The following is a 23,397-nucleotide window of genomic DNA, read 5'->3' on the forward strand; positions in this document are numbered from 1 at the left end:
ATTAACAAAGTCACACAACACAGCATTAAGCAGAAACACATGACCCTGACTGAGAGGCCTGGTGTTGCATTTACATAAAATGTGTTGATTTATATGTGTGATTCTCCCTCTTTAGGGGTCGCCCCAGCAGATGATAAATAAATAAATAATAAATACTACTGAAATCCAAACTAAAACTAGTCAATAGAAGAATAAACAAATAAATACTAGACTAATAGGCATTGAAATGTGAATATCAAAGTGAAATCTTATTTTAGGAAATATATCTTAGTATCTTTAAATTTTTCAACCTAAAACAAACAAACACGGGAAAATGAAAACAACTTTGGATTGAGAACAATAAATTAACTGAGTTTCATCCCAATCTGAGGACACTTGTCTGGCTATGACCCTACAGTACTTTGGGGGGTGCTATAGAGCCCTGGGGCTACACACGAGTCAGAGAACTATGCCACTATCACATTTTCAGTCAAAGAGAGGGTCCATCCATTTTCTACCGCTTTATCCTCCACATGAGGGTCACAGGGGTGCTGTGCCAATCTCAGCTGACATGGGGCAATAGGCGGAGTCGCACCCTGGACATCACAGGGCCACAGAGACAAACAACCATTCAACCATTCACTCTCACTCTCACTCTCACACCTACAGCCAATTTAGAGTGTCCAATTTGCCTAATCCCCATATTGCATATATTTTTGGACTGTGGAAGGAAGCCAGAGAAGCCTTGTGTGTACCAGTTTCCGTTCATGTACGTCAAACACAATACGAAATCACATCATTAAAGCTTTTTTTCATTTGCCCCTCCCATTTTCCAATTTACCAAACCACTTTCACACATTTCCACATCATGTTCAGGCCCCCAAATTGGCTATTTATTTTCAAAGAAAAATAATAATAAGAAGAAGAATGAATGGGTCCTACAAAATTATAATATAATATAAAATATGGCTCACCTGGAGTTACTCCATGGTCCACCAGTGGACCGCGGGCCCCACTTTATGCAATATTATGTCTCCGCAACCTGAACCCAACCTTATCCTAACCCCAGGGGGCGCTACAACAAACTTAACTGGGGAGGAACAGCAAACGTATGTCAGTTTTGCACGGAGGGTTCATCTTAAACATGTTCCTGTATTTCCGCAATCACACTGAGAGCAGAGCCCGCCCCGTGACAAGTCCACACTTCCTAAATCAAAACCTCACAGTTCGCGACAAAAGCCACGAAAAGTGAGTCCGTGGCGGCTGTCACCTGCGTGGATGGGGAGAGCAGCGTGTCACAGGAATGCTGTTGTCACACGCACGTAGGCGCCTGTTTGTTGTTGTCGGACAAGTTGGGTTTTGCCGAAGAGACCGACGGTTATGTTGACACCGGATAGCACGGGCTAAAACAAAAGTCGTGCTACTTACAACAGAGAACAGCGGACGACACACGGCGCAACGGTGAACTGTGTGTTCGACACACCACGGCAGGTAATCTAACGTTCCACCAAACAAAAAGTTACAGGTTTCGTTTTGAATGTGGCTCAACGTTATCACGTCTCAGCTGTGTCCATGAAAGCAACCCCGTGTTTTATTTAGTTATACTGCACTGTTAAGGCGTTTTATTAGCGACTGTTAGCATTTACTTTGCTTAAAATATTTGTTTTGGTATAGCTAGCTCGTCAGATGCGTTCACAGACATTCTGGGGGCGCAGGTGCCCAAGCGGAAAAATGGCAGTGTAACAATAATATAGAACTGTCATGATTCATGACCTGGCTTATCTCAAAGTTGTTTTTGCAGACATGTGCTGTATATTTTAATAGTATGTAAGGTAAATACAAGATTATTCAATAGAGATATAAGGTAGCCTGGTTATGTCATATGTAGGCTTAATGTAGTGACAATTTATGTTGTTTTTTGTCATAATTATTATTTTCTCACTTAAATTAAAGGTTTCTCAAACCTGGAAATGATGTTCTCAAAAGTCAAATCTAAAAAAATCAAATCAAAAATTATTCAATTCAATTCAAACCTTTTTTTTCATATTTTAGAAACTGAAATATCTGAAAACCTGTTTTAAATTCTTTAAGCAAACATTCAAATCGATGAATCGAATATCAAAATATTTTATGTTTAATTTAGTAATGATGTATGTGTATGTGTGTTTCAGCGTTTCAGCCCGACTAAATCTATCAAAGATTCAGCTTCAATGACATGTCTATGTATTGAGCACACACATTTTTATGTAACACATACTGTTAATGTTGAGCCTCGGGTTTGCAAACATTCTATGTTTACTAACTGTTTTTTTGTTCTGTGTTATAAGACGTTTGAAACCACAAATAACAGGTTTCTTCCACTTTCACAAAACTTAACATTTACTTAGAAAATATTCATTATAAAATGTTTTTGGCCAGATCACCCAGCCTTAGTCGCGTGTAATGAAGGCATGTATCTCTTCCTCGTCTGTTAATGTTTTACTAATGCTCTGCATCATAAAGCTGTGTCTCTTCCTCACAGTATGTCGGTAATGATGACAGCCAGCACAACAAACTACCTGTGGTCTCTGCAGGATATCCTCGGTCAAGGGGCTACAGCCAGTGTATACAAAGCACGCAACAAGGTATACAGTATTATTAACTGTCAAAAAACACTGCAAAGTTGTTTTTCCACTGAGCTGCTCAGTCACATCACTGCTGCCATTTGTCTCAGATGTTCTTACTTGGCCTACTTTCTGGTTCAAAAGCAACTCCAGGATGTGTGACAAGAGAAGGCTGTGGTTTGTGTGGGTTGGTCCTGACATTTTTGATTAGAATGTTTTAAGTGTTTCGCTGATGTTGAAGGGAAGTTCATGGTCAGTGCTGCTTGAGCTCTGTGTGACACCTGCTGGGCTACATCCACGTTAGTCTATTTTCATTTACAAATGCATTCATTCTGCCGTGGATATGCCTGCCATTCATACCGCCCCAATGTTTTGGAGCCATGAAAACTTTTTATTTTGTTTTTTTATTTTATAAGTCTGAGTCTGTGAACGATGCTGCAGTAACCACAGTCACTTTATGAATGGTATATGTACACTGCCAGGCCAAAAAAAAAGTCACCACCTGGATTTAACTAAGCAAATACGTAAGGGGTTGCTGCAGTTGGTCAGGTCTAGGTTCATGGACAAATGCCACAGCGAATGAGTGCCGTAATCAAAGCTAAAGTGGTGATATCTTTTTTGACCAGGCAGTGTGTATATATGTGTGTGTGTATCATATATTATCAGGGTTTTTTCTAGAAAGAAAGACTATGAGGGCAATACTGATGGCAAGGGAGTGAAGGGACCAAATGGGAGGACCTTAGGGAGAAATGATTGTTTCCTCTTTTATCTAACCCTAAACTTTGTCTGTCAAAACTCGCGTACTAGCGGTTTATGGTTACAGGCCGCAAGAGTCTCATTCTTAGTCGTATGATCCTGTATATTAAGGTATGAAATCTCACGGAAATATGTATATGTATTTGCAAAAAAAAGTCAGATTTTAAATGTGTGTTTAAATGTGTGTGTGTGTGTGTGTGTTTGCACAGAGGTTAGGGGAGCTCGTAGCTGTCAAGGTGTTTAACTTGATGAGCTACAACCGCCCTCATGATGTCCAAATGAGAGAGTTTGAGATGCTGAGGAAGCTCAACCACAGTAACATTGTAAAGCTGCACACTGTGGAAGAGGTATGGCTCTTATAAATGCAAGGTGTTGTAGACAATTATATTTGTAATTATGACAAGTAATATTCTTTCCTTCCTTCCTTTCTAGCTGCCGTCGAAGCAGAAGGTGCTGGTGATGGAGTATTGTTCAGGAGGAAGTTTGCTGAGTCTGCTCGAGGAACCAGAAAATGCCTTTGGCCTGCCTGAAACGGAGTTCCTCACTGTATTGCAGTGTGTCGGTGAGTGGCTGTATCTGATATTGCTCAGGAATTTCATGTACTTGTATATCTGTAACTTGAGTACCACTCTCTCCTCACTGCTCAGTGCAGGGGATGAACCACTTGCGTGAGAACGGCGTGGTTCACAGAGACATAAAGCCAGGCAACATCATGCGGCAGGTCGGGGAGGACGGCAAGTCCGTTTATAAGCTGACGGACTTCGGAGCAGCAAGAGAGCTGGAGGATGATGAGAAGTTTGTGTCCATCTACGGAACTGAAGAGTATCTGGTGAGATATGCTGTGTTTCCATCATATCATGTATGGTTCAGTTTGGTACAGTGTGGGTTTTTTTGCCATTGATGTAAAATGTACGTGTTACCACCAGTGATGTGTGCAACAACGAACACAACAAAACTTTTTTTAAGTAGTAAAATCTGCAGAGAGACTACAGAACTTGATACTGTACTTCAGAGAGAGTTTGCATTAAGTAGAATGGGCTGCCCTCTAGTGGCAAAATGTGCAGATACACTAAATTTGGAAATGCTGTGCAGTTGTCTAATGTGATATATTTGTGCCATAATATAGTTGTATTTATTCATACCTTAAATAAATAATACAAAATGCACGTCATTTGAGTAGGCTACGACTTCTATGAACACATGAATATGCAATGATTGTATAACAACACTTGTGTGTGTTTGTTTATGTATAGCATCCAGACATGTATGAACGTGCCGTGTTGCGTAAGTCTCACCAGAAATCCTACGGAGTGAGTGTTGACTTGTGGAGTATTGGTGTGACATTTTATCACGCTGCCACTGGGAGTCTCCCCTTTACACCATTTGAAGGACCTCGAAGGAACAAGCCAACCATGTAAGTTAATGCACACATAAACATGTACAGTATATGAAATTATGACACTGAGAATGGTTCAAATTTTCAAATGGCTAAAAGTTACTCTCTGGCACCAAACTCCATAGTGAAAATGAGCGTTTTTTTAACTTGTGAGGACGTGGGAGCTGTTACTCTACTGCTTTCTAAAGCAGTAGATTGGAAAGTTGAGATGAAGGATTACACAAAACTCTAAAAAACAGTGTCACAAACTTCAGTTTCTATGTCTAACCGCATATCACACTGCAAATACATTCTCAGCATAGTAGACACTTAAGTAGGTGCAGGTTTACAGTAAGCAGGTGTGCCTTTTTAAGTGGCTAAGACCTGTCTTAATTTTTGGCCCTAATTGCAGCCACATTTTTAATGACATTGTGTTTCAAGCTAGTAGGTGGTGCACAGAGCAGGCACAGTGCAGTCAGTCCCTAATATAAACACATTCTTCTGTCCACCTAGCCCGAAAGAACATTGACCAAACCTGGACAGGCACAGAGTAATCTGTAGCTGTAGCTCTAATACAATTTTCAGACTTACATTAATGACCATTAGTTCTTCTTAATTAACTCTTGTACTGTAACCACTAATAACTATTGACATAATCCAACCGTTGTGCTTTATTTTGTGTTGTTGTGGAGGATAAGGATAGCATCCACCACAGATGACAAATGAATATAAATCACTGATGTGTGTGTTTTGTTGTATAAAGGTATAAAATAACTACTGAGAAACCTATGGGTGCAATAGCTGGAATACAGCGGGTGGAGGGTGGACCTATCGAGTGGAGCTACCACCTTCCTCACAGCTGCCAACTGTCTCAGTATGTCACGATTAATACTCTTTAAATGAGAACATGAGCTATGTTTATCTTGACTGAATTTGAATATTGCTCTCCTATCCCTGTCTGTCTGTCTATCTGTCTGTCTTTGTCCACGTGTGTGTGACTGTAGAGGTCTGAGGGTGCTGCTGGTTCCAGTGTTAGCAGGTATACTGGACGCTGACCAGGACAGGTGTTGGGGCTTTGACCAATTCTTCACTGCCACCACAGACATACTGCAGCGGCAGCCAGTTCACCTCTTTGCACTGCAGCAGGCCATGGTGCACTTTATCTACATACACCACTACAACACGTACGTCTGCACAGGCATTGACCACATGCACTCACAAAAATGGACAGTAGGGAAACATACAGTACAACTGGGGAAAAAAAGGTTCCACATGTATGTCAGGTAATACAATGGACAGCAAAAATAAATGTTGTGAATAACACATACTACAAAATAATACTTGGCATTGATACACATATAAAATGACGTGGTGCACAGTGGTGACAGGTTATACCAGTCATTTAACTTTAATTTTAATTGACTTGTTCAAATGACTCCACCCAGTGCTACATGAAGTTCTTGCCAGATTATGTGCACTATGTGACTCAAATGTAATTATGCCTGTAAATAGTTTCGTAGTGTATATAGGTGTAGTCTATAGGAGTGGTTCTCAAACTTTTCATACCAAGTACTGCCTAAGAAAACATTCAGCTCTCAAAGTAACACTATTATCGCCAACACTAAAATACAGTGGTGTACAGACCGAGCAACCACAGACTTTCACAGGAGGCAGATTTATTCCTAATAAGATAATTAACTCTCTCATCATCCTCCTCTTCCTCACATAAACTTCACTCACTGGTATAGTGACATTAGATTAACATGGAGCAAGAGAAAAGGTGACTAATTGTTTTTCTATGCACAACACACATTCCTCAGCTCCACTCCGGTCACATATTTCACATATTTCTTATTTTCCTCCAAGTACCACCAGAGGAAACACACGTACCACAGTTTGAGAACCATGAGTCTTTAGCAGTTGTTTTCGATATAATCATGAATCAGAAAATGATAGATTTCCCTCCTCCTCACCCACAGTGTGTCGTCCTTCTTTGAGGAGGTGGCATCTCAGACTGGTATAGAGGTTCAGCAGCAACATCTGCTGTACCTGGGACATGAACTTCCCCTGGAGGGCAACATGAAGGTCGTCAACCTCCCACGTACCTCACCCACCCGGCCCCTGCTACTGCTCAGCTACAGGCCTGAAGCAAACATCAGCCTTCCCTTCAGAGAACGTAAGACAAAGACATGTTTCACATGTTTTTGTGAAGTCTGAACCTTTCTTTCTTTTTCATTCTTTGCTGTTCCCCAAGGGAGGTATGAAAGAGTTCTGAACTGAGGTGTTTTCCAATGTCACTTTCCCTTACTCAAGACAAAGTAACTTGTAAATCAGATGTTTCATTCAAGTTTCAAAGATCCTTCACTGATCCTCATGGGGGTAATTTGGGAGTTACAGTAGCCCTGTAAAGAATAAAAACAGGTTATACCGTGTAATATTTATTTCAAACCAGACATGAGACATCTAAAGGATCCTTGGAGAACTTTCATCGAATATTAAACGATCTGCTCGTAACTCAGGTGTGATATTGATTCTCAAATCCCAAAAGTAATACACTCATGTTACCTCCAGTTTAGGAATATTACCAATGTAAAGCATTTCCTTTCTCAAGATTTCTATCTGCATGAGCCCAAAGGCCATCTCTTGTCTACAGCTAGTCCAAAATCCAGCTGCTAGACTTTTAACACATCATGAGAGACAAGACCATATCACTCCCACCCTTACAACGCTTAACTGGCTTCCTGTTGAATTTAAAATTGATTTTAAAATTGTACTCAATTAAAGCAAAGCATATAACTCTCCTTACAGTCTGGTCACTAAAGGGAATCAGGCATTCAAATTTGTGTCATCTTTTAAATCACTCTCCAAAAACCAATATTTTTTTTATTGTATGTTATGTATCGACTGTGTGCACTAGTTTTGATTTGATTTTGTTTTGTTTTTGTACTTATTATATCTCATTCATGACGTGAATGAAAAATGAGTCCATAATGAAGGCTGGTTAAAAAGAAAAGTAAACATATTTAACATCACATGCACCTAATTGTTGTAAGATGTGTCACAATGGACTATTTTGCATCAGTAGCCTAATTTCAACACTTTACAGATTTTCCATCTTCTACAAGCTGCGGCTCCATTAGTTTTTTTGGTGTATGGAAGATTCAGTTTAATTTGTAAAGAATTTAATGTTGAAATTCTTATTTTTGTGACTGCTTGTATTAATTGATGAAAAAGTATCAATATGAGTTTATATAGAACCATGATGATAATAATAATAATAGCACATTTAATTTAGGGGCGCCTTTCAAAGCACTCAAGGTCACCTTACAGTACATGATTAAAAAACACAATAAAAACAAATAAAATACAGGCGATAAAATACAAATATCATAGCTAAAACTTCAAGAACTTTTAAGAACAATTAGAAAGCTAAAAAAGGAGAAGGTGAAATAGAGAAGGTGGGGGGGTCAGAGCGAGAAGGCAGTTCTTGAGTGGCTGAAAGCTCTGGACCTTGTGGTGATGAGATGGGCAGAGGGTGTAGTGAGTTGGTGGGCAGCTAATGATCTGAGGGAACGAGAGGGAGTGTGCCGATGAAGGAGATCAGAAAGGTGGGAGGGGGGAACATTGTGGAGAGTTTTGAGGGTGAGGAGGAGGAGCTTATATTGACTTCGGTATGTGACAGGGAGCCAGTGAAGTTGGACCATGGTTCTTAAACTGTGGTGAGCTTCCTCTGGTGGTACTTAGAGGAAAATGAGAAATGGAGTTGAGATGAGGAATGTGTGTAGTGTGTAGAAAATTACACCAATAAACAAAAAAACTAAACAATAATAACAATAAATTCAATAAAAATAATTAGTCACATTATCTCTCAGTAAGGAAGAGGAGGATGATGAGAGGGCAAATTATCTTGCCTCCTGAATCTTCTTCTGTGAAAAGTCCATAGCTGACTTTACTTGGTGTAAAAGGTTTGAGAAGCACTGGTCTAGAAAATCTGTGGTATCGAATTAAATTATTGACATAATTGCAATCAAGTTGAATTGTCGGTCCAGTGAAGATGCACAGCCCTAACATTCACATACATTTCCTAATATCCACACACAATGGTCACTTCCTCAGATCATGTTGTTTTCTTCTCTTTATTGCAGCAGACACTCCCGTCATCCCATCCAGGTTTGACGTCATGGCAGACTACAATTTTTCCAAGGTTTTGTTCTGCTGCTGCTGTCTTCATTGTTTATTTTCCAACTGTGTACAATGTGCACTACAAGGTTCCAACCCACTATTCATCAACTTGTTTGAACCGTTTGTGTCTCTAGGTAATAGTAGGAGTGGTCCACCAGTATCTAAGGATAGTTGGGTTGCTACACACTCACCGTGAACTGCTACTGCACGGATACTACAGCTACATGTGAGGAACACTCTTGCTAAAATTATTACATTAAATGCCTCACAATTTATATGATGACTCAGGGTGAAATTCTTCATTTCTCTCTTTGATTCTCTCTCTCATTCATTCCCAGGATGAAGTTGCGCAAAGAGTGTGGAGAAGCCATTCACAGTATTGCGATGATCACCATTAGACTCCAGTCCTGCCTCAGCCTACAACACAGAAATCACACATTGTGAGTTCATCTACACAACTGACACATTGACACACGTTGACCCCATTCAGACCTGGTATTAACGTCCGTCAGCGTTCTCTAATCTGATTGAAGAAGGGGAAAAAAAACATTTACAAGTGATTTTTAAGACACTTGCTGACTATGACGTCCTCAGAATACAGTTTTTTTTACACTTCTCACAGCCCATGCATTGGTTTATTTGTAACCATTGCAATGACAATAACCCTGATCAACACATGCTTTTTTTTTCTAAAGGTTAAAATCATGTTACAGCAGCATAACTAGTACTTGAAGTCACTCAACTCAACTTTTTATCGCTCTCTCTTTCTGTCTGTGCTAATGGGTCTGAACAGATTCTGATGTCATTTGTTGATAAATGTCCCTCTATGTAGTGCCAGAGTGTCACATATAGGGCTGAAACGTGAATCGATCACTAAATTAATCAAGTCAACTATTTGGATTTGGTTTGAAGCTTTTTCATTATTAAAACAAGATTTCTGATTGTTTCAGCTTCTTAAATGTGAATATTTTCTTCATTTCTTTGCTCCATATAACAAAGAAATCATTGAAAGTGAATCATTTTGGTTTGTGGACAAAACAAAACCTCATAATTTGCAGGTTTGACAAACACTGATCAACATTTTTTTAAAGTTTTCTGACATTTTATGGACCAAACGATTACTCGATTAATTGTGAACATTATCGACAGATTCATCGATGATTAAAATAATTGTTAGTTGCAGCTCTAGTCACATGGACAGATTTTGAAGATGTGTGTACTGTATGTGAAATCTATTGATTTTTATCATTTATATCATACTTCATGTAAACAATCCAATGCCTCTCGAATATTTTTGGTTTATTTCTGTTTTATTTATTTATTCTAGTTCACCATGTGGTGGTATAGAATGAATATTTATAACTAACCAAATGCTCCATTTTTTATTTCCTTTTCTCCTCCCATGTGCTTCTCAGTAGCTGCTGTTCTTCAGAAAACCAAGGCCCTGCTGATCACAGTCAAAAGCTGCAGCTGGTGAGTTGTGAGGAAGCAACATTACAGGGTCTACTGATGAGAATATGACACATTTCTTCATCGGTTATTAGGTTCATGTGTAATTTCATTTAATACAATAATCCTGGAATATAACATGCTTTTGAATTTTTGTCTAAATGTCGAATTATACACAATGAGCTTACAAGTTAGTGTAAAATAATCACATTACATTGGTATTTATAGTTACAACAATGCTAAATAGCCACAGTCACAGTTACCTGGGACGTGAAATTTCACTCTCATGAGGAAATAAATATTCCTTGCACAAGAAATCCAGGATGTGAGGGTTTATCATAGTTGTTATGGTTTGTGATTTCTTAAAATAGCATCCCTACTCTCTCTACAGGTCCATGAGCACCTGCCTGTATACACTGCAGGCATCCAAGAGTTTCAGAGCAGACTGGACCAGCTGCAGATAGAACAGGCTAAGCTAGCAGAGGCCCTGGCCAATGACAAGAGGTACTGTGGGCAAGCACGAGGGGTGTAAACATATGTTTATTCGTGTTATACGTCACTGGCATGGATGTCAAGGCTCGGTGCATGAGGTCATAAGATGAATGCATCTAACGCTCAGTGTGTTTAATATAAAATGTACAATTATAAAAGTACCCTCAATCCAATTCCAGGCACTTTTCCATTATCTTGCACTACTGCTACTCTGCTCGGTTTGGTATCGGGCACCTCATTGTCCATTACTTCGTAGTACCTCCTAAACATGAGAGGGGTCGTTTGCTGTGACAGAAGGAGTTGTTTTCGATGTACAGTATCAGAAAAAGCGCTATTAGAGTTTTTGCATTGTATAGAACTTGTACTGAACCTTGACCCTAAAACCAATTTATAAAACTAAAAGACCTCTTTTCTCTGACAGCTGTCAAAAGATTGAAATGCTGCTGCAGAAGATAACAACAATTCATCAGCATTACCGCAAAGACAGAATCACTGGAAGTACGTGGGTTTCCTTTTGGGTGTACACTGTATATTTGAATCACTCTTTTTATTTTTTTCTGTGTTAATGTTCAAATTTACAACGCATATCATTTTTGTTCTGTTCACTACAGAGCTGTCGTATAATGATGAACAAATACACAAGTTTGAGAAGTGAGTATGTCTCTGCTCGCTCAGCCCGCCAAGGTGTTAACTGCAAGCTCCTCCCTTAATCTGCCTGTGCCTCTCATTTCCCAGAATCCACCTGTCGTCCCACATTAAGCGAGTGAAATCTCTCTTGAGGGAGGAGTGTGTGCAGAGGTACAAAGAACTTTTGGCCTCAACGAGGACGTGGAGCAGGTGGTTCTCAACTCTTCTACTTAAAATTCCAAACACAGTGTAACCTTTTGCATCAGATTAACTTCAGCTGTGTTATGACAACAGCTCATGGGCTGTTTACAGTGTGATAAATGTGTGGTCTAATTAACAGAATTACAGGAGCATTAACTCCGGACAGTAGGACATGACTATTCTCCAGTCTCACTCTAACAGATTAAGCTGTTAGTCGGAATTATAGATGCTCAATTCAAAATTGATAAGCAAATAATCCTGAGATTATTACTTATTCTCACCTGCAGATATGTGATGTGATTGTGTATAGCACAATCCTTCTTAGGTTACAGACACTGAAGGTCATGAGGAACATTTGATAAACTAAACTCTGATAAATCTACAAACTGAGCTTTTACCCACTTTACAAAAGGTTTACCCTTTAAATCTGCACATGTTTTAAGTCTACAATATTTAGTATGTGCTCAATGCTTTGACCAGCCTTTAGACAGCCATTTCTGACCAGAAAATCAACAATTTTTACATCATGGGTACACAGGGGTTAACTGAACCACTGCTGCCTGCATCAGTGAGTGTTCAAATGTGTCATTTTGTGACTTCTGTGGTTAAAATCAAACTCACCAAACAAGACAGCTGTAGACGATAAGCTGCTGTGTCCCTGACTCCCTGCAAACTAAAGAAATGCTTTATTTATAAAGCAGTGAATACATTCTCATGATATTGTATACTTTGATTTTATCAGGTGAAACTTTTGCAAAGTGACCAGTTAGTTTTTTCTCCATGTTACCACTCTCATACTGGTTCTCAGCCCGGGTTGCCAGCAGGGGGCAGTGTCGGGAACCTTATACAGTGAAACTTGGATGGGAAAAAAAAGAACTATCCTTTTAAATAAGATTAGGATTTTAAAAAATCCAATGTGTTCTCCCATTTCCTTTGTAATTCAGCAGCACAGTGCAGTTGCCAGCTTTTACTCACAATTGCGTCTCTTCCTGGATTTGCAGTGTTTTACTCGAGATGCAGACACGGCTGCATGACTTCAGCTCTTTCTCAACAGGCCTGTTGGCAGACCTGGTCATGAGTGAGCAGTGTCAGAATAAGGTAAGCATTTCTCTTCATCCCTGACTTGAAAGTGACTTTTGAAAAGTCAAGCCAGCAATGTACTATTTCACAAACATGATTTCTGCTCTTGCGCTTTAGATTAATTGTTTTTGCTTGTTTGAATTATGTTTTCTGTTGCGTCGTCTTGGTCTAATCTGTGTTCCTCAGGCTCTGGACAGAATCCTTTTCGCTCTGCAGTCCAAAAGAGCAGATCAGCAGCCTGGAATCACACCCAGGGACAAGGACCAGATGGTCTCCAGGTGTGAACATGCCTGTGTGTGTTATGACTCATGTTGTGGGAAGTTAAATTTATTCACACATTGGCATTTCAGGAATAAAAAGCAGGTCCCAGTAATGTTAAGGTTTTTTGTTTAAGTTTAAAGTAAAGTCGTGTTTTAAAGTTGGGTAGGTTTTATAATAATAACTGTTACCCAACTTTTCATGAACTCAAAATCACTTTACATTAAAAGCACAAAAATGAAAAAGTTTGAAAAAATTGAAAAGATGTTTTAAAAAATACAATAAATCAGTGGAGCAGTTCTGTGAGGTGGGAGTGGCCCGGGTTATGGAGGGATTTGAAGGTGAGAAGGACTTTGTACTGGATGCTTGTAGGATGGGATGCCAGTGCAGGCTCTGGATGACAGGGGTGTTGTGATCTCTGGAGTGGGAGTGAGAGAGTAGGCGTCCAGCAGAGTTCTGGACATGTTGAAGTTTACTGAGGAGCTTTGCTTGGTAAACCACAGAGGATGCTTTCGAGTTTCAGCAGCAGAGACGTGTGTGCAACATGGAAACTGTTGGCCAGATGAAATTAGGGCAGAACATGTTATTGTTTTCCATGAAAAATTTAAATACATACGTGTTAGAAACAATTCATGTGTTCAAATTGCTCCATCACATTTCAAATTAATTACAGTATTGAATTGAAGTTGAAAAATGAATATTGGTGATCAAATCTCAATTGCAATATCTATTAGGAAAAATTGCATATTTGATGAGATATTTTACCAAAACAGTGCAGCCCTGGATAACTGTACCCTCATCACGATATCAATATGCGCTTGTTGCCAACGAACGCTTGAACTATAATAAATAATAATAAAAAATAAAAAAGTATTCAGTCAACAGCAGTAGGTTCCTGCTGCTCGTGCCAGGCCATGTGACCAGCAGTGAACAGTGTGGGTTTTTAGCGTGATTCTTCGTCATTTCTCTCCTCTCCTTTCTTCTGTATCTCATATGTGAGCACACACACACACAGCATTTAGCGACGAGTTAGACGTCTCTCAAAACGTAAGAAATCCAGTCAAACGCACTGTCACTGTAGGGACGTCTATTATTATACATTAAAATACTAATAATGTACCCAAGCGGTTATGAGTGACTAGATGCACCTAAAAGAAAAAGCATGAACACATGCATGAACATTTACTATTGTTCACACATACACCATCAACCATCAACCATGTCCTTCAAAACAAGAGCCACTGGCTTCCTTTTGCACTTAAAATAGCTGAAAATAAAATTCCTCAATCGTTTAAAAGTTTATTTTTGTGTTACACACATAACAAAACAAACACTTTTAATATCTCTCAACATTATGACTTATTACATGATGTCCTAATATTGGGCAGCCTTACTAGATAGCGTGTCTTGCTTTATTACAGGATGCACCACCTGAAGGACGAAATGGAGATTCTGGTGAGAGAGCTGGAGTGCAACAACACCATTATAGAGAGGTCAGTCAAGTGACCGTTTTCCTGTTGATAGATTTCCTCCGTCAACACTATGATAACCTGAGTAACGATTGCATGTGTTGTGACCTTTTCTTTTTCTTTAAGTTTAGGAACAGTGAACTCGGCAGCAGAGCCGGAGCCAAACTCGGCCAGGCCGACAACACTTTGACCAAAGTGCAGCGCCTTTCCATGTAAACTTACAAATGCACCCCCACCTCTGATGAACTCCTTGTCCAATACGTATGGAAATACATCAAATGTGTCTCTTATGTAGAGTCAAGTACAGTAGTGTACTACTGGATTTCTGTCTGCAGTTTATGTTACATGCAGAGAAAACAACGAAAGTCAATCAATAATGTGAATCGCAATTTGAAGATAAGAAGCTAGAGGGAGGAAATGTTAATGATGAATTTGTAAGTGTGTGTGTGTGTGTGTGTGAGTGGTTGGCGACTGAGTACAGCAGCTCAATACAAACCTCATTAATGCTTTTAGTGTTATTATGTTTCTAATAGGCTGCAACAGTGATGGACTGTCAGGATCAAGAAAAATAAATGCCAAGTAAACAGCCACATTAGTTCAGTAAAGAGAAGTTCTACTGTGGAATCACAGGGTAAACCTTTAATGGAACATATAACCAAATGCTTTGTCTTAGTCTGTGGGTGTTTGTGTTTACTTTGTGTGTCTGTGTGTGTGTGTGTGTTAAATGGAAGGACTTGAGTCATCTGCTGTTGTTTTTTTCTTATGACTTTTTTCTATAGGTACAGTATATCTTAAAAATAGATGAAATCATATCATAATCATATAACAGAAGTAAGTCCGCCTCAGTGTAAAAATCACACAGTGGTTGACTAGTTTTTTTGCTGCTTCATTTTTGTCGAACAGTAATATTTCAGGGTGAAAACTACGACACTATGCAACAGCTACTCTCCCCGAGGTCCACAAACGACACAAAGACAAATCCACCAAACTAGATAACGATACAATAATCAAATGAAAGAAAATGACAGAGTCGTATAGAACAGGCACACTGGCTGCTCAGCAGCAGACATGAAAGCCTGCAGAGTCATTAGCAAAGCTGAGAGGCTGCTCTCTCTCTGAATGACACTGCAACATTTCGGTGCCTCAGTAGAGGAGAGAGAACAATAAAGTCTGTAGAGTTCACCACACACTTTAAATCCACGGAGATTGAGTGGTATTTCACACAACTTGACAGACTGGAATATATCTGACACTTAAAATGCCCACTATGTGCTTTTCACGTGTGTAGAAACAGTCAGAGACGTTATTCCAGACCTGCAATATCCCGACGTCTTCCAACTTTCTCTCACTGCCGATGTGCAGTTATTTGTGACAACACAACCTACTGTTTCATGCGCCCTGTATTACTTAATATACTGTACGTAAAGGCCTGTACAAAGAAATGAGTTCTCCCTCCCAGGGCTGCAAGCCTGGGAGTTGTTGGAGTTTGTTCTTGACACATCATCTGGGTCGAACTGTTTTCTTGCGTGGTGTCTGACAACTATTGTGTGATTGGCCAGAAATTTGAAGTGTGCGTGGTTCACACATACATTTTGTCATTCCCTATGAGGACTCGTGAAGTATGAAATATACTGGCCTCCAGAACTAACTTTGTTTTTGTTCTTGCCACTTCAAGAAAAATGTCTCTGTTCTTGCGGAGTATGTACAAGCCTTAAACATTACATTACATGTCATTTAGCAGACGCTTTTATCCAAAGCGACTTACAATGGAATCAAGTACAATTAGCCAGGGGTGGAATCGAACTTGCGACCATGATGTCTTTGGTACACAAGGTAGGGTCTTAACCACTGAGCCACTCCACCCCCCCCGAGCCACCCCACCTACGCAGAACAAACATTGAGTTGTAATTACTGCAGATGCTGTTCATTGATTACAGCTCTGCCTTTAATACCATCAACCCCATCAAGCTGACTGTGTCACTTAACAACCTTGTAACTGTATAATCTAGACTTTTTAACCAACAGGCGTCAGTCAGTGTGCATGGAATCACACCTCCACCACCATCACACTGGTGCACCGCAGGGTTCTGTGCTCAGCCCCCTCCTTTACTCCCTCTTCACACACAACTGCAAAACTATACATGACTCCAAACATCATTGTTAAGTTTGAGTCAGCCGACAGGGATGAGGTCGAGAACCTGGACTGCTGGAGCCGTGACAATAACCTGGTCCTGAACACAAAGAAAACCAAAGAGCTCATCGTGGACTTCAGGAGACGGAAGCGTGGAGACCAACAACCAATATACATCAGTGGCGAGAAGGTGGAGCATGTCCAGAGCTTTAGATTTCTTGGAGTACATATCGGTCAAATCTGACATGGACTACTTGCCCAAGATCCCAACAGCAATCAGTCAGATACAGACCGTGCTGCAAATCAGTCAAAGTGAATGACATGGGTGTGTTTGGACTAAAAGACACGCCTCCTCCAGTCCTCCAGCTAATTTCTCCTTGCATGAAGACGTGAATGTGAATTTTCTTTACAACCGGCAGTCAGTAGATCATAAGACTTTGATGGTTGAAGACAATGGGGCTTCCAAAGAAGTCCCAATCTGTGTCTTTATGTAACTTATTTGTAAATACTTGGAATAAAATGCTTCCTGGGAAAGTTGTATTTATTTTTTGTATTTAAATCCCATATTTACTTTCCCTCGTTTGAAGTCATTATTTTCTATGCTCATAAATAAAAAGTCGCTAAAAAGTCGGTAGCTGCCCAATAATAGAACTTCAAGGTATGAGGTGAGAGTGACGAGAAGCCATGGAGGTTTTCTGTTCCAAATAAACCTTGATTAAGTGTTTACAAAATAGAAAGAGGTCACTGACTTGTTTATATAAGTATAGTAGTATCTGAAGAGTTGACTGTGGTGACAGAACAATCCCATATTCAGTCTCTTCCCAAATTCCTTTACAAATTTCATTTTTTTTTCTGTGTGTAACTGTTCCGGGAATGTGAAAGAAAACAAGCGAGTTGTTGTGACACTGCAGAGAGTGAAAGAGAATGAAAATGAAAGTTAATCTCCCACACTGCTGTGTGCTGTGGGTGTCCTCGGGGGCTTTCTAGAAAAGGGGGGACTCGCTCTGTGGTTTTGTGCTGCTCATATGACGAGACTTTGACAGAGTGGAAAGTTTTGACTTTCCTGTTTCGAGCCTACACAAACAAATGTGACATTTTTCTTTTAATCTCTCAGATTTTCCCACCGTTACAGTAGGTCCACCTATTTCATACACACCTGTTTCAGTACTTTAAACAACTAGATATTGTCAAAAACATAATATTAATTATGTTTCCTTTAAAAGAAAATACTGTCATTTTCTTTTTTGGTTTTGTTGCGTAGTAAGTGGTTTCACATGAATGTCACTGTGATTGAATTTAGGAAGTTAAAGTAAAAGCCTTGTAACAATAACAGAAACAGCTGAAAATTGACCATGACTCATCACAGTGGGGAAAACACAATACAACATTTGAAAATATTACATGTTAATACACTCGTAACAATCATGGTGCAATGAAACTATAGCAGTTATTGATTGTAGAGACATCATTTTTGTGGTGTAATGGAAATGTCCTACAGTGAGAAGACAGGCAATTCTTCAATAAGCAGAAAGAGGTTCTTGAATAGATAATTGGAGAAGTGTAAACATCACTGTTTATTCACTTGTTTCTTTAGAAACGGTGTCTCTCAGTTGGTATTTATTAAAAGGGAAGCCCTTCATACAAATAGTTCCTAGATTACTTTCTGATCTGATCTAACAATTCATAAAAAAGTAAGTATTCTATTATAAAGACAAGCATAAGATACACACACATATTTAAGCCAAGCATAATCAATAACTTCCAGGAATAACAGGGAAAAAATGAATTGTTCCATATCTGGAAATCGCATAGAAAGAAGAATAAACTTACTTTACTGTGTATATTATTCAAACTAATAGGACAACTATTACAAGAGAAATGGAGGGGTCCATATTTCTTAATTCCATTTTCTTGCTGCAGTCTCATACAGATCTTATGTTTTCAGGATTCCTGCAAGTGTTAGGTTGAATATTAATTCATCATTAATCATTAATGATACAGTAGATTTAAGTACAAACAGCATTGGAATTAAATTTTCAGTCATTTAATTTGTCCAAATACAAATAATATTAAGTCAGTCAGTCATCATCTAACCGCTTTATCCTCCACCAGAGGGTCGCGGGGGGTGCTGTGCCAATCTCAGCTACATCGGGCGATAGGCGGGGTACACCCTGGACAGCTCGCCAGTCCATCGCAGGTGGACTACGGTCAATTTAGAGTGTCCAATTTACCTATTCCCCACATTGCATGTTTTTGGACTGTGGGAGGAAGCCGGAGTACCCGGAGAGAACCCACGCACACACGGGGAGAACATGCAAACTCCATGCAGAAAGGCCCTTGTTCCAACCGGGGCAAATAAATATAAATAAATGTAAATATGATGATTATCAATGCAACCAGGAAAAGTCTCGTATGACGATATACAAAATAACTTGTTTCATGTCACGATATAGATAAAATATCGATATATTGAACACATTTCTGCAGCAGTGTGAGTTCAGTTACTCATCAAACCTGCTGCATGTGTGTGTGTGTGTGTGTGTGAGGCAGGCACTGGTGCGCGCCCCCGCCGCCCACAGGGAGCGCGCTCGCCGCATTTAAAGCTGTCAGATCCCTTGCGTCACAACTACACGCTTGTCGCGGGCGTGAGTGGAGTTTACATTCAGAGCACGGAGTGAAAACACACACTCACAACAGACGAACACACACACACATCACTGGACAACGTGACAATGGCGTCTGCCAGTGTGGTGGGTCAGCACAGACTGGACTCAGAACTGCCGCTCTTTGTCTTCAAACTGACCAGCGCGAGGAGGAAAGCGTCCAGGGACAAGATGATGTTCAGCGAAGCCGTCACTCCTGAGGGGGAACCGCCGGGAGCGCAAGCCTTGTCCCCGGGACCAGTGGGAAAAACGGCGGCGAGAGGAGGAATGACGTCCGCTGAAGGAGCTGCGTATCCACGTAGCCGGGACCGGGACGGAGAGGAGGACGAGGAGAGCGCGGACTGCGACAGACAAACTGGACACGTGAACATCACCACCGGTGACCGCAACAGCAACAGAGACTGTGATTTAAACCAGAACACCAGTGGTTGTTGGAGGCAGTCCTCGCTGAAGAGGTCCGGCTTCAGTGTCGCGCAGGACGCGCAGCGACACCGGGAGTCTCGGCAGAACAGCGGCTCCGCATCTCTGTCCGCGGGAAGACACAGCGGTTCTCTCCCGCTGGAGCGACTCACTCAGGCCAAGAGTGGAGTCGTGAGACTGGCTCGACAAGAGCCTTTCCGCAGGGAGGCCTGGTCCATCTTTCCCCAAGGACACGGGCTGGACCCACGGGTGCGGACAGAGAACGGTGAAGGACACCAGTTTGAAGCCAAGCCCGTCACGCAGGACTGGTGTGATGCGTGTAGCCGGAAGATCACAGCGCAGGCTCTTAAATGTCAGAGTAAGTAGTTTCTGAGTCAGCGACAGTTCAACTTTTCTGTTTTAGTCTTTTCTATTATTATTATTATTATTATTATTATTATTATTATTGTTATACAGAGTGAATCTAAAATACACACAGTACATTTACAGGACGATATGAAAAGTTCCCGCCCACGATTATCCTCATTAAAACAGTAGCAACTGCAATTAGCCTTATTATATGTAATTAATTGTATTAATATAAGAGTTTCAGGGCAGGCTTTTGTCCATACAAAAACATACAAACAACTTAAGATAGTCATTTACAAAAAAGTTGGGGAAATGCTACAGAAAAGTACTCAAATGTTGTATCGTTCCAAAAACATGTAACTTTTCCAGGTAATGATTTAAAGTTAAAAAGAAGAATCATAAATAAGACAATTGTTGGTGAAGATGCTGACTCCCCCTTGTGGCACTTAAATCATAAATCAAGGACTTATTTATGCATTTGTAGTCAGATTTCCAACTCAGAGCAACATCACCAATCCCAACATTTAAACAGCACTAAGTGCACTTGTGTCGTACACATAGATGTAGAGCGCTGTTATCCCCCTGTATTGCTAACAATGGCTAACCAGAGAAACATTTGCATTTTCGACTTCTCAACTGGAACTGGAACGTGACGTCTTTCCCAGTTCCGAGTTCCGATATAAATGAAATGCAATCTTAGACCACATGGGCGATTTTCTCTTTTTGTGCATGTTTTGTTGCTAACGTTACAAAATATACAATAATGTTAGCAAAAGTTATGTATACTAAGTATACTTTTCCCGTGAATATTCTCAAATGAAAAACAAGAATGGGAAATGAGATTTTACTAAATAATGAGGTCCTGCAATGACTGAAATAAACCTCAGTCGCTGCCACTCTACAAACACAGCTACTTTACACAGTATGTTTGCATCTCTACATACAGTACACTCATGTGTATGTGTACATGTACACAGACACGCATTTAACAAGCATGTGCCTTCGTGACTGAGCCAGTGTGATGCAGACTAGAACATTTTGAAAGCATTCTTGCTCACAGCAATCTTCTATTGGAAAGCTCATTATCTTGTCCTTCCAGTTCCAGCTTTGCCTCCCAGACTCTGTGTGATTTGCAGCCTCAGCTCAGGGAAAGAGCGCAGGGGGAAAGATAGTAGAATTTACACTGACACACTGGTGAAATCCAGAAAGAGCCAACGATTTATTGTGAGCGTTTTAACTTTTTCTTTTCTTTTCTTTTTTTCCGTAACTGCTGAGGATGTCAGATCACAGTAATCCGCGTTTAACACTTGTGCCTGGTGTCTCTCCAGAGTCACATACAGTGCGTTACCACAGTGTCTGACTTTAGCCTGTTTGGCTGAGAGCTGGAACAGACTGATGACATAAATCCACCTGCACAGCTCTGGGTCACCGATTGTTGGGGGCCAATCCGATTTCACTTGGCACTGAAGGAGAGGTGTTAAATCTATCTTCAACATGTGCACACGCACACACACTAATGGCGCTTTTCCGTTATACAGTTCAAGCGCTACTCGACTGTATGCGGTTTGGTATCAGGCATCAGTCGTTTCCCATGACTTCATAGTTCCTCCTCAACGTTGGTGGGGCCATCATAGCACAGCTGTGCAAAACTGCAGTTTAAAGGGCCACACGGTTGGTGTAGTGGTTAGCGCTCTTGCCTCTTGCAGCAAGGAGACCCCGGTCGGAACAAGGGCCTTTCTGCATGGAGGTTGCATGTTCTCCCCGTGTGTGCGTGGGTGTTCTCCGGGTTCTCCGGCTTCCTCTCACAGTCCAAAAACATGCAATGTGGGGATTAGGTAAATTGGACACTCTAAATTGACCTTAGGTGTGAGAGTGAATGGTTGTTTGTCTCTATGTGTGGCCCTGCGATGGACTGGCGAGCTGTCAAAAAACAATGGATGGATGGACAAACATACAAACAGTTGTTTTCAGTGTACTGAATCATTAATGTTAAATAATGAAAGTGATTTGTTCACTTAATCGTTCAGTACTTCCTGCATGACCAGACTGAACTGAAATATGGCCGCGCGGGTTGTGATTCAGCTCATGATCGCTAGCCTTCAGCAGTGCTATCGCTAAATAAAGCCTCTGTTAAATATTGAGATTTTCGAAGATTTCCTTGCTAAATGTGGGATAGAAGAGCCGGGTTCGAGCCCCGATTGGAACAAGGGCATGTTTTGGGATTTTTAAGTCTTTTTAGTCTCGTGACTGTTCCAGTGACGACACTCTCTGACCAATCAGTGGCTGCCACATTAGTCGAGTCGTGCTAGAACTGTAATAACATAATGGAAAAGTGTCATAAGTTACAGGCACATTTTGTTAAAAGAATAAAAAAAAAATAGCTCTGAACAGAGCTTTATATGTGCACATGGAAGAGTGCTGTGTGTGTTCATGGGTGTATGCGGCTGCTGAGTTGGCTTTGTGTCAGCACATCTCTCTTATGGAGGAGGAGGAGGGGCTGTAGAGCATCGTGTTATATAGATACAGGATTTTCTTTTATGTGAGAAGACAAATGAGGGATAAAAAGAACAAATGAAGATAGGGAAATAAACCTAAGGGAAAGTCAGTGACAAGTGTTTGAAAGTGGGGACGACAAAAGAAAATAGTGGCGAGAGTTGGTGAGGAGGTGCAGAGAGGCAGGGTGATAAAAATGAGTAGAGACAGAGAGATAAGACGAGAGCATAGGGGAGGGAAGTGAGCCAATGTGAGCGAGGGATCGGGGGGAAAGAGCGAGAGTTGGTCCAGCACTGCGGAGACGTCTGATTTAGTGTGCGATCAGCAAGAGCTCAGTGGAGCGAGAGCAGAATTCACAACACACACACACATACCCAGACAGACACACACACACTTCAACTTTTAATTGTTCCGTGCGGATCGAGCTAATGAGCTGTAGGGTTTTTTTGTCCTCTAGTCTGGAGCAATCCGTCTTTCTCCGTTCACTGCTTTCGTAGAACATCAAACGTGACTGCGGTGCCCAGTCATGGGGGGTCACCACAACATTTATGTCAGGCAATGCAAATTTAGGGCATTTCTGGGTATTTTTGTGGCAACCAAAACTGCCGAAATAGAAGCTGCGCACACATGCACGCATGCTCTCCTTTCAACTACACCCAGCAAATGACAGGGAGTGAGAGACGGAGACCATGAAACCATAAACAACCATCATTCTGTCTCTTTGTCTCACTGTATGCCTCGCTCCCTCTGTCTGTCTTTAATTTATCACCCTCGCTCTATCTGTGAGGCCATATTGCATATGAAGCTTCTTTCCTCATGAAAAGCTTGTCTTTTTAACCAGAGCTACCTGTCACATAGTGTAGTTTTCTGC

The 23,397-nt window shown here is 40.7% G+C and overlaps 2 protein-coding genes across 8 annotated transcripts in view; both read left to right on the forward strand.

Moving 5' to 3' along the window:
* The first annotated feature begins 1,158 nt into the window (after positions 1-1,158).
* Positions 1,159-17,136, forward strand: ikbke (inhibitor of nuclear factor kappa B kinase subunit epsilon). Of its 6 annotated transcripts, none has more exons than XM_044024774.1 (22): positions 1,159-1,470; positions 2,501-2,603; positions 3,548-3,685; positions 3,771-3,900; positions 3,986-4,167; positions 4,592-4,752; positions 5,477-5,587; positions 5,718-5,897; positions 6,693-6,889; positions 8,859-8,917; positions 9,030-9,121; positions 9,234-9,335; positions 10,311-10,368; positions 10,736-10,848; positions 11,258-11,334; positions 11,448-11,487; positions 11,572-11,673; positions 12,666-12,762; positions 12,931-13,022; positions 14,424-14,495; positions 14,603-14,683; positions 16,497-17,136. In XM_044024774.1, exons 2-22 carry the CDS (start codon positions 2,502-2,504, stop codon positions 16,633-16,635), a joined length of 2,325 nt encoding a protein of 774 aa, XP_043880709.1. In that variant the 5' UTR covers positions 1,159-1,470; position 2,501; the 3' UTR covers positions 16,636-17,136. The 6 variants fall into 6 exon arrangements, with proteins under 6 accessions (XP_043880709.1, XP_043880710.1, XP_043880714.1 ...); XM_044024775.1 differs by having other exon boundaries at positions 10,314-10,368; XM_044024778.1 differs by having other exon boundaries at positions 1,160-1,470; positions 14,598-14,683; positions 16,497-16,558.
* A 2,085-nt stretch (positions 17,137-19,221) lies between these two features.
* The window catches only part of rassf5 (Ras association domain family member 5), a 31,812-nt gene continuing 27,636 nt past the window's right edge, over positions 19,222-23,397 (forward strand). For both annotated transcript variants that reach the window (XM_044024873.1, XM_044024874.1), the window contains exon 1: positions 19,222-20,043. In XM_044024873.1, the coding sequence (XP_043880808.1) occupies positions 19,335-20,043 (709 nt within the window). In that variant the 5' untranslated portion in view covers positions 19,222-19,334. The remainder of the gene's footprint in view (positions 20,044-23,397) is intronic.

This window comes from Solea senegalensis, linkage group LG4 (genome assembly GCF_019176455.1).
Source record: "Solea senegalensis isolate Sse05_10M linkage group LG4, IFAPA_SoseM_1, whole genome shotgun sequence".
Lineage (NCBI taxonomy): Eukaryota > Metazoa > Chordata > Actinopteri > Pleuronectiformes > Soleidae > Solea > Solea senegalensis.

Coding starts and splice junctions, on each gene's coding strand:
- ikbke (XM_044024774.1), top strand. CDS start 2,502: ATGTCGGTAATGATGACAGCCAGCACAACAAACTACCTGTGGTCTCTG. Junction 3,901..3,985: donor CACTGTATTGCAGTGTGTCG/GTGAGTGGCTGT, acceptor CTCACTGCTCAG/TGCAGGGGATGAACCACTTG. Junction 10,369..10,735: donor ACAGTCAAAAGCTGCAGCTG/GTGAGTTGTGAG, acceptor CTCTCTCTACAG/GTCCATGAGCACCTGCCTGT.